Source organism: Amyelois transitella, chromosome 4 (genome assembly GCF_032362555.1).
Source record: "Amyelois transitella isolate CPQ chromosome 4, ilAmyTran1.1, whole genome shotgun sequence".
Classification (NCBI taxonomy): Eukaryota; Metazoa; Arthropoda; class Insecta; order Lepidoptera; family Pyralidae; genus Amyelois; species Amyelois transitella.
The window spans coordinates 6831374-6846912 of record NC_083507.1 but is presented as its reverse complement, the minus strand read 5'-3'; the positions used below and the strand labels follow the sequence as shown (position 1 = coordinate 6846912).

General features: G+C 44.2%; 4 protein-coding genes across 4 annotated transcripts in view; 3 read left to right on the top strand and 1 right to left on the bottom strand.

Moving 5' to 3' along the window:
* LOC106138405 (uncharacterized) overlaps positions 1–1007 on the top strand; it is a 104676-nt gene extending 103669 nt beyond the window's left edge. Inside the window, exon 11 of the mRNA XM_013339543.2 lies at positions 523–1007. Within this exon, the coding sequence (XP_013194997.2) occupies positions 523–1007 (485 nt within the window). The remainder of the gene's footprint in view (positions 1–522) is intronic.
* LOC106138408 (uncharacterized) lies at positions 442–2909 on the bottom strand. The gene is made up of 3 exons (XM_013339548.2): positions 2491–2909; positions 2004–2279; positions 442–1895 (listed from the first exon to the last, which is right to left on the bottom strand). Exons 1-3 carry the CDS (start codon positions 2627–2629, stop codon positions 1627–1629), a joined length of 684 nt encoding a protein of 227 aa, XP_013195002.1. The 5' UTR covers positions 2630–2909; the 3' UTR covers positions 442–1626.
* Positions 2910–3922: 1013 nt separating this feature from the next.
* Positions 3923–6541, top strand: LOC132904399 (ice-structuring glycoprotein-like). The gene has a single exon (XM_060954725.1). It carries the CDS (start codon positions 3923–3925, stop codon positions 6539–6541), a length of 2619 nt encoding a protein of 872 aa, XP_060810708.1.
* A 6976-nt stretch (positions 6542–13517) lies between these two features.
* Positions 13518–15333, top strand: LOC106138392 (transcription termination factor 5, mitochondrial). The gene has a single exon (XM_013339529.2). The coding sequence runs from the start codon at positions 13702–13704 to the stop codon at positions 15286–15288; it is 1587 nt and encodes a 528-aa protein (XP_013194983.2). The 5' UTR covers positions 13518–13701; the 3' UTR covers positions 15289–15333.
* The last annotated feature ends 206 nt before the right edge of the window (positions 15334–15539 follow it).

Here is a 15539-nt window from a genome sequence, read left to right as displayed (position 1 = left end):
CAATTTCGTCACTATCCCTTCGAACTGAACGTGGCTTTTCGAACTCATTGGGACTGTTGACCCTATCTAGCCCCTAAGGGATCTCAATCATTCATTATTATTTCAATAGTGATGTTAATACTGTAAGTCTGTAGCAATTATAACTGATACATACATACATACATATGGTCACGTCTATATCCCTTGCGGGGTAGACAGAGCCAACAGTCTTGAAAAGACTGAATGGCCCACGTTCAGATATTTGGCTTAATGATAGAATTGAGATTCAAATAGTGACAGGTTGCTAGCCCATCGCCTAAAAAAAAATCCCAAGTTTGTAAGCCTATCCCTTAGTCGCCTTTTACGATATCCATGGGAAAGAGATGGAGTGGTCCTATTCTTTTTTGTAATTGTGCCGGGAACCACACGGCACATATAACTGATAGCATGGATAAACTAATATTCTTTTAAATTATATTCAAAATCACACAACAACAAAATGTATGTACTTTTATGCCATACTTATGCCTATTTTTGTTACAGTTTTCTTCGAGCCCACGGACACAAGAAAAGCTGTGAAGCCACTTCAGTATGATTACCTCTCATATGCATCTCCAAATCTCAATGAACTTAGAGCCATGGTACATTTTATAAAACCAGACATTAATATAGATATTCCTGACGACCTGAGTACAATTGTTAAGTTAGCCAAATTTATACCTTCAGTCCGTAATCTCATTGTAACATTAGGTTCTTATGGTGTAATAGTTGTCAAAAATAATTCAAATGAGGCATATTATTATCCTGCTGAACAAATGAATGAAGTGGTAAGTGTATCTGGTGCTGGTGACTGTTTTGCCGGTGGATTAATTCATGGCATTCTATCTGGAATGGATGAACCTTTATGTATAGCAATGGGATTCAAAGCTGCACGTGCAGCATTATTCTCAAAAAAAACTGTGCCATATAATCTAAGGATAGATAAAAATATAGGCCCAGCTAAGTTTTCCCATATTCCAATTGAATGATAACTTTCATTATTTAGAATAAAATAAACTACATATGTTTAACTTATTTTACATTAAAAAAAGAAGCAAAGATAAAAGTTGGTCTATGACATGTAAATATATATTTTTTAAAGTGCTTAGAAAATTGGATACAATAGTTTGTACAACAAAATATTAATTAAAGAAATAAGGATACAAAAAAAAAGAAGTACAGCACTTCAACTGCTTGCAGCATAATTAAAGCTTCAGAAATCTATAAAAATAGTTTGAGAGTCAATTTTATGAATTTCTAATAAGTTACACTTAAATCATATTTTTTTAAATATTTCACTACATGAAGCAACTATAACAATGTAGATCATAATAATAATATTATAATTTTCTGTATGTATGTATGTAGAAAATTTTGTGTCAAGAACATGTTTTTATATATTGTATTGGTTTGGTACTAAAATGTAAGGCACATTTCTGCTTGTTGCATAATTATGTAAAAGAAAAACTTATCTGTGTATAATAAAACATTGAGATTCAATTTCATTTTATCATTATCTATCCATAACAATAAAAAATAGATGTATAATATAAAATACCTAAGCACACACATATGGACGGAGTACTATTCATATTAAATGCTATAAAATCAAATGTCAGTGTGTCCACCTGAATAACCAACTTTTCTTTCACTCATGGTATAAGATGAAGGGTCTCTGCTTTGCAATTCATGAAGTCTCTTGTATTTGTGTACCCTCGCTTCAACCAAAAACAAGATACCAGCCGGGAACAGCATAATTACACCAATAACTCCAAGGGCATAAGCCCAGCTCAGATCATTATGTTCCCAGTTGGGCATCCAGTCTCGACCATCTCCTCTTGCTCCAAATGTCACCACAGAAATAATACCTGAGAATGCTGAAATATTTTCAAAACATTAGAAATTCAACAGTTATTTACTATTATTTGCTTATTAAATACACAAAATGACATGCAATTCTCAAATAAATTAAAGCAAATGTTTACCTCCAATTATAAGTACAGTACCCAGTGTCATCAAAAGAGTCACATAATTGTCATCATCTCGGTCTTTGATTATATACAAATATGATAAAAACATTGAGATTAGGACACAACACATGGTGATTGTGAAAAAGAACTGAGTCACAATGAAGAAACCAGGTAAAAGTATATCATGTATAATATAATATTCCTCTTCAAATATCCACCAACAGCCGGTAAACACAGTATCATACCAATGATGAACCTCCTCGAACCCATTGAAACATACTTCCCATAAACCTGAAAGAACAATATTTATAGCAAATAAATTAGGTACATACATACATAAAATCACGCCTCTTTCCCGGAGGGGTAGGCAGAGACTACCTCTTGCCACAATCTCTGCATACTTCCTTCGCTTTCGGGTACTTTTGACCTGACCCTTTACCAGGACGTCCTTAAAATTAGGTACAACTAACATAATTAACCCGTAGGTACTACGACTACTTACCAATCCTAATAAACTTAGGATTCTTCAATTTCCCATCGGTAACTAACCAATAGGGACTCACAAATGATACAATAGTAAACAACGAAGCAGCAATGTAGAAACCCAGTGCAAAAATACCATTCTTAGATTTCTTTGGCATTTTTAACTTATTACTTAGGTTATTGATTCCCTTTAGTTATTTGTAAATGGATTTCAATCGGAAATATCCACAAAACACATAAAAAAACTGTTATCCGCCCTGAATTAATATGGTAGGTTTATGGGTGTGTAACTGTCTGTAATTTGTCTCTTATTAACAAATTTTGAAGCAAACTTATAGAACAAACAAACCACAAAACAAACTGAGAAGAGTTACTTCATATAACAAACAAACATCGAACACACCCACCGGCAGGGCTTGTTAAAGTTACCATATTAACACTACAATTAACGGTAAATAACGATACTTTCAAAAAGTTATTACTGATACGCTTAAAGTCTTAAACACATGATATCGGTAACGTTATCTTAAAACGTTATATAACGATATTAAATTACGTTATATAACATTACCAATTAACGCTTAGAATAACTATATCAATTAACGTTATAAATGTCGAAACCAAAGCGTTGTTGCCTACCCTTTCTAACGATACCTCTTACCGTTAACTGGTTTAAGTGGTAACGTTATATGAGTGTATTGGTAAATGACGCCAAAAATATCGTTTCACAGCATAACGATGCTTAAATTATAAAAAAAACCCTGTTTGACAATAATAACAATACTATTTTTTAACGGTAATGCAAGCATTACGGTAAACGGTAGTAGGGGGAGCATTTAAACGACAAGCATATATCATAATACTATTATTTAATAAAAACAAAAATTCGGATTAATTCATTAAAGCTACTATCGTTTACTATAGGTTAAAATTTTAACACTTACCTTATCCTTTCGGCCACCGTGGCAATTCAGTTTCGCAAACACTTGTGTAAAAGGATTTTTTTTCTCTCTCTCTCTCTCTCTCATCTCTGCGTATTCTCGGTTGAACCCTCCACAGAAGTGTTTCGGGGCCCGGGGCCCGGGGTCCACTGGCTCGCAAAATCATCTTTTGAGACATCCAGCCGTGATCTTTTCGGGCTGCCCCTTCTAACTGGGATTCGCCAGTCGCTTCAAGAAAAATTCCGAAGAGTACGAGCCGATTTCAGTTTCCGCGCTTGGGGAAGACGTAGCCACGCCCCCCCAACACCCCACAAACAATATTTGCGTAGGAGAGGATAGCTCCCGGCGGAAACCACTGCCAGGACTTCGGGACTGATTTGCTCGCACCCCCCTAGTAGCCGGCCTCCCACCAGCGGGTCTCACCGGTGAAAAGGGGTTGGGTAGTCGGCCCCGTTGTTCCTTCGGCTGCTCGGGAGCGACTCCACTCCCGCGCGTCGTCCGGGCTCCGAAATGGAGCCCCCCCCCCGGGAAGGGGTAGGTGCGGGTCCCCCGCACCCCTCCCCCGACATCGCCCTAACGCATACGCCACCAGCGGCGTATGCTACGCCGACGGGCGTTTTTCACGCGCCCGCCGCCGCCGTCTCCGCCGCTGCTGTCGCCGCTGCGCTCACTGCCGCCGATGCCGTCGCCGCGGCCCCCGCCGCCGCAGTTTCGAACACCAACACGGCGACGACGACGACCGCAGCAGCACCTAATGTAACTGCCGCCGTCACCGCCGCCGCCACCACCACCGCTGCCGCCACCGCGGCCAACACCGCTGCCGCCACCGCCGCCGCCACTTCCTCCGCCGCCGCTGCCGCCGCCGCCACCACCGCCACCGCCAGCGCCGTCACCCCGGCCACCGACGCCTCCGCGGCAGTCAGGACCGCCTTCGACGCTACCGCCGCCCTCGCCGCCGCATCCACACCCGCGCCCCTCGCGTCCCTGTCCCCAAAGGGATGGATGAAGAGGGACGCGGAGATTCTCGTCCGGCTAGTCAAGGGGAACTGGCTGTCGCCGGGGTTGGCCCAATGGATGGCCGTATACTTGCGCCTCCAAGAAAATGAGGTGCGGGGGGTCGCCCCGTCGGTCGCCGACCTGACGGCGTTGGATTCAGCGAGGCGGGGGGTGATTGCACTCCCCCCCGTCGATATGGGAACGCCGAGGGGGAGGGTAATTACCTCCCTCCTGAAGAGGCCGGCCAGCCCAGAAGAAGAAGGCCAAAAAAAGAAGCCGCGCGCCATCAACATGGGGGAGGAGGAGTCCCGCTCCTCCACGCAGGAGCCGTCGTCGTCGGGGTCTATGGCGGACCTGACGATGACGGAAGCAAGCCGCCGCCCCCTGCAGCGCGCGGCCACAATGGCGTCGGAGCGCGGCTCGGAGGCCGCCGCCGCCGCCGCCGCCGCCGATGCAATGATGAAGCCTCCGCCGGCCGGAAGATCAGCGATCCCGAGATGGCAGTCTCGGGACCCGCGCCGCGCCCAAGCGGGGGCGGACTCAAAACGCGCGCCCGCCCACGCGTCCGCCCAGGCGCCCGCCCAGGCACCCATGCAAACGGCCGCCCACGCAGCCACCCGCCCGCCCGCCCAAGCAGACGCCCGCCCGCCTAACCAGGCGCCCGCCCAACCAGCCGCCCGCCCGCCCTACCAGGCGCCCGCCCAACCAGCTGCCCGCCCGCCCAACCAAGCGGCCGCCCAACTAGCCGCCCGCCCGCCCAACCAGGCGCCCGCCCAAGCGGCCGCTCGCCCGCCCGCCCAGGCGCCCGCCCAAGCAGCCGCTCGCCCGCCCGCCCAGACGCCCGCCCAGGCTCCCGCCCTGGCGCCCGCCCACGCGCCCGCCCAACGCGCGCCGCCCTCGCTGGCCGCTCCCGCGGTATCATTTGCCCGGGTAGCGGCTAACATCGGAGCCCCGCTTCCCCAAAGAAAAGGGGTACAACGGGGAGCGGTGCCTCGCGCCCCGCCCACCACCTCAACACCTGCCGCCTCCAGTTCGACCACAGCTGTGGCCTCCTCTGGGACCGCAGCCCTCGCAGCCACCGCTACCGCCGCCGCCGCCGCCGCCTCAGCCGCCCCGCCGACGGCACAAGCGCCCCGGGAGCCGCGCTACCCAAGGATCTGTGTGGACCACCTGCCCAACTGGGTGGTTCATTTCAGGGAAATTAGCCGACTGCTGGGACGCTCGCCGGCCGCCGTCGCGCGCGGAAGAGGCGTGCACTTTACGCCAAAGGACGGCAACGAATATAGGACAGTCCAGAGGTATATCAACACTCTGGACGTCCAATGGCACTCATATTCGTTGCCGTCGGACCGTCCCTTAAAAGTGGCCATCCGCGGGCTGCCGCCCGACACGGAGGAGGCCGCGCTTAAAGAAGACCTGGAGGAGAAGGGTTTCACCGTGGAAGCCATCAAAGCCATCCGGGGCAGGGGAGATCGCCCCGGATGTGTCTTCTTCGTCCTCCTGGCCAGAACACAGAACTGCCAGGAGGTATTCACCATAAAGGAACTCCTTCATTGGCCGACCCTGAAGGTGGAGGCGTGGAGGGGGAAGCAGGGACCCGCCCAGTGCCACAGGTGTCAGTTGTTCCGACATTCGTCGGTCAACTGCCACCGGGCAACCGTCTGCGTGCGCTGCGGAGGGCCCCACAAGGCCACGGACTGCGAGCGGCCATTGGACCAGCCCGCCACCTGCGCCAACTGCGGTGGACCGCACCCGGCAAATCACTCTTCGTGCCCGGTGCTGCGGCGCGAGGCCAGAAACAGACGGGCTGGCCCGGTCGCTCGCAGCGGAACCGCCCCCACGCCTCAAAACACCACAACTGAAGCAGCAGAGGCCTCACTGATGGCCCCTGCAAACCCACCGACCGCCAGGGGAGCAGAGCTCCCAAAGAAGAAGAGAAAGAAGAAGAAGAAGAAGAATGCCGCCGCCGTGAGCTCTGCCCCCGTGGCAGAGGAAGAAGCGGCTGCAACCGTGCCGCCTCCCCCGGCACCTCAAACCGTTCCCGCGCCTGCCTCGGCTGCGCCGATGCAGGCTCTGCTGGCCGCCCTTGTTCCCGCGGCCCCCCTCAGAGGCGTACCCACCCCTAACCTTTAATTATGGATGGTACGCCTCTAAGGATCGTGTATTGGAACGCAGAATCGCTCCGGAGGAAGAAATACTTGCTGGCCAACTTCCTCCGGGAGCAGCACATCGATGTTCTCCTCGCATTAAATGATCGAAAAGTAACGGTAGTCATTTATATTGACTTTAAAAAGGCATTTGACACCCTTGATCACGACGGCCTGTTGCGGTCTATGGAAGAATGTGGTATACGAGGCCCTATAAATAATTGGTTCAGGCAATATCTTGAGAATCGAAAGCTAAAGGTAAAAATCGCAAATACTGAAAGTAATTTGGGAGACATAAAATACGGTGTACCAACTGGGTCTATTTATGGCCCAGTTGGTTACATAATACATGTAAATAGTTTAAGTAATGTGATACAAAAATCAAATTGTTATATGTATGCCGATGACACGTGCCTATCGTATAGCGGGACAAATGTAGATATTGTTACTAAAGTGATACAAGAAGATTTTGAAAACATTATACGATGGGCACATGACAACGGGTTAATAATAAATCACTCTAAAACGAAATGCATGATCATACACTCCCCTCACAGTAATAAATATAAAGACGCACGTATTATAATAACAGGCCACAGCTATGAATGCTTACATAACAATAAAAATAACTGCAATTGTAAACCATTGGAATGTGTTAGAACTTTTAAATATTTGGGACTAAATATAGATAGCTCGTTCACATGGAAACACCATGCCAGTGATGTATGTAAAAAACTTCGAAGTATATTGGGTAAATTAAATAACTTAAGCTATTTTGTAAGTAAAAAAATTATGTATATGTTGTATTACTCGTTAGTAGACGCAAATATTGGCTACGGACTTGCTGCAGAAACACACTTAAATAAAATTAAAAGTCTACAAATTAGAACGGTAAAATTATTAATTAATAAAACAGTAAAGAACTCTTTGAACGGTGACTATGAGAAATTATTTAAATTGTGCAATATCCTGCCGGTACAAGCAATGGTTAAAACGGCAATTCTTACAGAGCAATACGGCAATGAATTACATAAAATTAAGAAAGTCCACACATACCCAACCCGTGCAGCTAAAAGAGGAGGTAAGCTGCTCGTCCCCAAGGTCACAAACAAGTATGGCCGACGCACCAGGCGCTGGCTGGTACCTACATGGACTAACGAGCTGCCTACGGAATTAGTAGCAAAAGCGGCTTCCAAAAAACACATTAAAAACATACTCCGTAAGCACTATCTGTCTTTGTGTCCCTAATCTATACTAATATTATAAAAGCGAAAGTTGTGAGTATGTGTGTATGTTTGTTTCTCGATCGCGTCAGAACGACTGAAGGGATCGTATAAAGTTTGGAACGTAGATGGCTTATGGACTGGAATAATTTGATTAATCAATGATGTTATATCGTTAGCTGTATTTTTTATCTTGACCTTGTCTGACTTATTTTGATTTTTCTTGACTTTGTCCACATATGTATATTGGGGATAGCCCATGTTCATTCTCAAGGCTTGGTCCATGTCTGAATTATATATCTGTAAAATAGTGTTAGTGGTTTCAGCGTGATAACGTCACAGACGGACAGTCGGAGGTGCTTCTGTATTTATAATATGACGATATTTATTGAGTTAGCAGTTTAGTGAAGGATAGATTTAGGTAAAATAAAAAGTAAGAAAAATTGAAGATGTATTTAGCTGGTAAATATTAAGAGCGATATTAACTTACAATTTATTTAAGATACAGGTTAATTAGTGGTGAAGGGTAGAAATAGGCAAAATAAATAAAAAATGTTATAATTAAAATTTGCCGTTAAACTGTTCAGCAGTTTGGCAATGGAAAAATACTGTAATTAGATATAAGTTTTTCTGAATAAATAAATAAAATAAAAATAAATCGTCAGCGAGACCCACCTGCGGGATGACCAAAAGTTTGGCATCCCAAACTACATCACATACCGGAAGGATGAGAAGAGCCCGGTCAGTGGATACGCCTACCGGGGACTTGCAGTGTTGGTGAAGCGCAACATCATTCATCAGCCCATCCCCCACGTGGAGTTCCAGACGATGTACGCCCTCGGCGTGCTCGTCAGCGTCGCCGGCCGCGAGCTGCGGCTGTTTGCTACGTACATACCGCCAGGGGCCAAGCTCGACACCAACGAGCTTTGGTCCCTACTGAACACCACCACGCCAACGCTTGTGGCTGGCGACTTCAACGCCAAGCACACAGCCTGGAACTCCACGAGGATCAACCGAAGCGGAAGAATCCTTCTTCAGGCCGCTGTGGACCACGACTTCGAGCTGTTGGGGCCGGACGAACCCACCCACACCGACACGTTGGGAGGCTCCGACACCATCGACATCGTGGCCCACAGAGGGCTGACAGCGCTGCCAACACTGCACGTCTACCCGGACCTGCCGTCAGATCACCGGCCGGTTCTTCTCATCCTCCGGGACCTTCCGGCGAGGGTCACGCTGCCGAGGAGAACATCCAAAATAATCTGGAACACCTTCGAGGACAAAATTGTGGGCGACAAGGCCAGTGTCGCCTTCAAGCGGGTCTCCACCAGCGAAGAGGTCGAGCTTGCGGCGAGTGCCATCACCCGCAGCATCCAGCACGCTCTCGACGCCGCACGGACCCCCGTGCCGGCCACCGCCAAACCCGAGCCGCTCCCGGCGCACCTCACCGCGCTGCTGGAGCGGAAGCGAAGAATGCGGAGGCTGTGGATGAGTACTCGCTGCCCAACACTCAAAGCTGACCTGAACAAGCTGGTGGAGACAATCAAGGACAAACTAGAGGAGCACGCAGCCAGATCGTGGGAGAACCACCTCTTATCGGTAGGCGGTGATATCCCCTCCGTTCACCGCCTCTGCCGGCAGTTGTCGGGCGTGCCACAACCCGTCCGGCCGCTGCTGGCAGCTGATGGCCTCCCACGGTTCAAGGCCGAAGACAGGGCTGAGATCTTCGCCGAACATCTGGAGCGTCAGTTCACGCCGAACCCGATCGTGGACCAGGCCCACCACGACAGCGTCGTCGAGCACCTTCGGGAGTACCTTGCGGAGCCGGTGCCGGAGCTTGAGGATGCGGCATTCTTCACTCCCGGCCAGGTCAAGAGGACCATCCTGAAGCTGAAGCCCAGGAAAGCCCCGGGCGCAGACAACGTCACGAATGAGGCGCTTCGCCACCTACCGCCGGGATTCATCACGGCGGTGACGCGCCTCTTCAACGGCATTCTGCGCTCGGGCCACTACCCGCAACAATGGAAAACCGGAAGGGTGATCCTCTTGCCCAAGCCGGGAAAGGACCTCCGCAAGCCTGAGAGCTACCGGCCCATTACGCTACTCAGCGCCCTCTCGAAGGTGTTCGAAAAACTGCTGCTCGGCCTCATACTGCCGCACATCACGCCGCGCGCCGGACCGAAGACACTGGCCATCGCCGAGAGAAGCCATCTTCACAGCGAACACCACTGCAGGCGCCGCACCCGCGGCACCCGTTGACCCCGCAGGAAGAGGAAGACCTCATTAGTGGCCGCCACGGCCACGCTCGTGACCTGCCTGCCGTTGCAGGCAGCGTAGACATCCGCTGAAGAGGGCCACAATCCCTGAACAGCTACCCCACATTTCCGCCTAACGGCGGAAATGCAGGATGACCCACGACCCTTCTAACTGAGCCCGGCGGTAGCGGCATGGGCAGACGTCTGTTCTCCGTTCTCAAGTGATTTCTTCCTGAACGCCATTCTCCAGTGACTCGCCTTCCACGCGTTGGTCCGTCGCACCAGTCCCTCCTTTTCCGAATCCGCTAGTGCGATATCATTAGCATACATTGGCGGCCATGGAGGCTGCTCATGAATACCACAAATACCTTTAGATACCTTATCCAATATCACACTGAATAGAAATAGACTGAGGACCGAGTCTTGGTGAACTCCAACTAAGACGGGGAAAAGTTTAGTATTACCAACTGCGGACCAAATAACTGGTGCTCTATGCCGACGATCAGGTTATACTGGCGTCATCAGCGGAGGAGTTACAGAAAATGGTAAGCTGTATGCATGAAGCTTTAAAAGAGATAGGAATGAAAGTGAACGTAAGTAAAACTAAAACACTGGTTTTTGAAATGGAGAAAGAAATGACAGCATGTAATATTTTGATTGGAGGAGAAAAAGTTGAGCAAGTGAAAGAGTTTGTATATCTAGGATCAAAGATTACATCTGATGGCAAATGTGATAGTGATATTGAAAGGAGAGTGAACGCGGGGAACATGGTGCATTCACATTGAGCTCCATTGAGCTTTGCATGCCTTTATGAGCAGTCAGAAACTATCCAAAAAGGCTCGACTGACTGTGCATAGGGGCGTGTTGGTCCCGACATTAATGTGTGGGAGTGAAAGTTGGGTATGGCAAAAGAAGCACGAAAGCGGAATAAATGCAGTGGAAATGAGAGCGTTAAGGAGTATGTTGGGTGTGAAATTGAGTGACCGGATAAGGAACAGCGTGATAAGGGAATGTTGTGATGTAAAAGAAGATGTAGTTACAGGAATAGAAAAGGGTATGTTGAGATGGTTCGGTCATATGGAGAGGATGAATGAAAACAGGTTGACTAAGCAGATATACAACGAGAGTGTGGAGGGAAAGGTCGGAGTGGGAAGACCAAGACGAACGTATCTTGATCAAATTAAGAACGTCCTGGTAAAGGGTCAGGTCAAAAGTACCCGAAACCGCCGAGCTTGCATGAAGAGAGTTATGAATGTGGATGAAGCGAAGGAAATATGCAGAGATCGTGGCAAGTGGAAAGAGTTAGTCTCTGCCTACCCCTCCGGGAAAGAGGCGTGATTTTATGTATGTATGACCGGGACCCATTCGGATAATCAAATATTCGGATAATCGGATTTTTTTAAAAAAAATTGCCATTGGAGAGAATAAAAGCTACGTTTTGATATTGCACTATTTTTTTATTGAATTAAATGAAAGAAACATGAAATTTTCACATGTTTTAAATATAAATAAAATGTACACATGTACAAGTTTAGAAATAAAAATCATTGTTTTTTAAACATCTCCGTCAATGTAAGCTGTTTTGCGGTCTTCAACCGTTTTCGGATTGATTGATTTGGTTCGGATAATCGGCGATTCTGATAGTCGGAGTTCGGATAATTGGACTTTTACTGTATGTACATCGTTTAGTCTTACCTAACGTCTGCTCTGAAGAACTATCCTATGGAAGTGCCCTATGCTATGCATGTACTTTTCCTGCATACCTAAATAAACAAACCCGGATACAAACATGGCGGACTAGAGATGTTCACTTGTTCTTTTGGTCGATAACATTTTATCGATGGATGAGTGAGTTAAGTTTGTTTATTTCCGATCACAGATGTAACTATAAATTTTAATACGTCTGTGATTTGCTTCTAACTATCTTGGCTATAATCTAAGATCCAACAATATTTTATCTATTACCTATGTCATTCTGATAAAAAGTGTTTGTATCTATACTAATATTATAAAGCTGAAGAGTTTGTTTGTTTGAACGTGCTAATCTCAGGAACTACTGGTTCGATTTGAAAAATTCTTTTTGTTTTAAATATACCACTTATTGAGGAAGGCTTTAGGCTATATAACATCACGCTGCAACTATAAGAAGCAAAGACATAATGGAATATGTAAAAAAACGGAGAAAATTATTCATCCTTGAGGGCTTCAATGATGCCCAAAGTAACTATTCCACGCGGATGAAGTCACGGGCACAGCAAGTATCAAATACAATTGATACCTTATTAGTACTAGATTATAGCTCAACCGGTGGACCGTCTGTGATGAAATTTGGTGTGGATGTAGTTTAATACTCGAGTTAAGTTAAGGTTAATTTTTACGTAAGTAAATGATGTACGTTGCCAGGGACTGGAAATTTTGCTGGAATCGCTGCCGGCAACGTTCCCAAAATTGGATTTTACTGGGAATATTAATTAATTATTCTACTAATTTAAGTCAAATATATTGAATTCACATACGTTTATTTGCGCTTTGATCCTGAAATTTTAAATAATTCTTATGTATAATAAGTCCGAAAATAATATTATGTGCATAAAATGTTTGTCGGATGACTCTGACATTCACGTTTAAAGGGTTAAGAGATAAATGATATCAATAACTAAAAGATAAATAAAAGCAATTGTTTGTGTCTTTTGAATCTTAGAGATTTCGTTTTGACCTAACTATATAAACTTTATGATAAGCGAATGCCAAAAGATTGTTGTAAAGTCAATTGCTCTTTCGTGGCCCTTGAAGAGGCCTGTAGCGGGAGCGATGTTCGACACCAAAGGGAAGATCTTCCGCCAGGCAAGATGTTATGCCTGGAGAACCGCGGCACACATGGTTATGTTTTGTTCCTAGCTGGATATTTTCTATGCCAATCATTAATAGCTATTCGCTTCGCTAAGATTCGTTCCTTGGTATACTAAAACGAAAAAAAATTCTTTAACATAACTTAGACCCTAATTTATCGATATGTGCTATGTTCGATGATGTTCGACACTAGCACCCGTATTTATGTTTTCGATGTGAATGAAATATTGAGAATATTATAAGTTTCTGAAGCTCATAACTAAGAAGATTAAAAGAAATAATTTTTTAAACACATTCTTATAAATACACTTTATGATTGAAAATAATTTAACGAAATATTAACCTCTTACCGGTGAATAGTTAGATTCGGCCTATTTTTGCTTTGGCATAAGCCATAATATGCTATAGTACACTTCATCTTACAGTTTATTTTAGGCTAGGTGTTATGCCTGGATGACCGCAATTATGTCTTGCTATGCTATCTCCGCCAGGTCCAGGTTAAGAGATCCTAGTGTGACGTTGCAAATGTTATAAAACAATAACCTTAACCCTAGCAGCATTTTTCGATATTAAGTGCATCACTAACTTGTTGACATTAGCTTGTACATCACTAGTGACAGATACAACACTAGCGCTTTGCAAAGGAACTAAACGGTAAACCAATGAGTGACATTCTCTGTCTCTGAAGAACTGACACTACAAACAACAAAACCAAAATGTTACTATAAATTGTACAAAAAAACCTTGGTTTTGTTTTAAAATCTCAAATAATTCAATTACGCACGCAAAACTTCCTGAAAAGTGATATATAATTTAATATGATTTTAGGGCCAATTTGCCGTACGGGGCTCTCTCGTGCGAAGTGTTTGTATACATATACTACCAGGCGTACTTTTGCTTTGAAAAACGAAGATGTTGTAAAATCCTTGCAAAAATATTTGAATGTCACTGAAAGTGCAGCTCAATACTTGTGTATCAAACATTCATACATTAGTAAGTTGGATGATTCTAAAATAAAAGATGTAATTGATGGTATATATCACCTGGGATTCCGGAAAGAAGATCTTGTATCACATCCTATACTGTTCCTTTTACACCCTGTTACTTTAAAGTTTAGGTATAAAGTTTTACAAGAATGTGGATTTTCTAATATAAAACCCACTCATATTGTTTCATATTTAAACATAGTTAAACGAAAAACTATAAATGAATTAAAAGAGAGTGGTGATATATATACGATTATAAATTTGGAAAATAGACTTGCTAGTTTCATGACTCAGTGGCCTACTTCACTAACTAATGTTATTGATGGAGATATTGGTGAATGTTCACTTTATTCCCTGAGGATTAGGATAATTGGGAGATATCTTGAACTTGTTCTTGATCTCGCTGAAGATGAATTCAATAGAGGATTGAAAACATATCCTACTATAAAACATCGTCCACTAGGGGCCATCAATGAAACAATTAGTATCTTGCAATCACAGATAATGATGCCCGCTCATAAAATAAAATCAAATTTATATTTACTTCAACTTGACCCTGACAATTTAAAAGATATTATTGTCAACTTTAGGTCTATTGGAGGAATTGATATAAAAGAAGTTATAAGAATGCACCCTAAGATAGCAATGAAGAACTGCAGCATTCTCTTTGAAATCAGGAAGGTATTACAAGATTTTGGTATCAGTAATGAAGCACAAAGAAGATGTTTTGACATATATACACTTGGACCAAACACAATACGAGAGAGAATAGAATATGCAAAAACCATACCTGAATTTATAACATTCTACCATCATCCTAGGTTTTTGAAAATGATTCACTATAAGAAAACAGCAATAGAGAGACTACAACATTTATATGGTAACAACAAAAAGTGTGTGAGTTTAAATATTCTATCAGGTAGTGCAGCTCATTTTGAAGTATTTGAAAAATCACCTGGAGATAGACTAGGGAAAGGTAAAGATCTGGTGTTTTATGTTTCTCAGTCATTAGGCAAGGAATACCTTAAAAGTGATATCCATAGAATGCTAAAGAGACATCCTTTTTGGATTAATATACCATTAGTCCAAGTAAAATATGTATATGAAAGATTAAGTAAAGATTTCAGCAATAAAGATATATTTGAAAATTGTCCTATTGTATTATACCCATGGAGTAAAATCAAAGAAGCCATTGATTACCTTAATACTTCTCATTCTATAACCACGCATCTTCATGATAATTTGGACTTAATGAAACTAAGTCAATCACAAAAATTGAGTATAGTTTTGTACTACCTAGAAAAAAATCACTATTTTTCTGGAAATGGAGTGTGGGGTGAAGAAAAATCTAATAAAGTTATTGTGGATAAACCACATTTACAGGATTTGAAAAATGTACATATGGTACAGTGTGTTTAGTTACTTTTTAATTGTTGAATAAATTATTATCATTTGTTAAAAAGAGATTATGTTTTATTTATAAATTTTCTCTACACATCCATTACCTATGTATGTACCGACATGCCATGCTGCTTGGTTCTTATGAGCTAAAGAGTATGAAGGACTTCATTATTTATTTTATAATATATATACGATTTTCGAAAGAGGTATCTATAGTAGTTAGTACTGGAATACTACAGGACTAAATACAGTCAGTTAATAAAGCAACT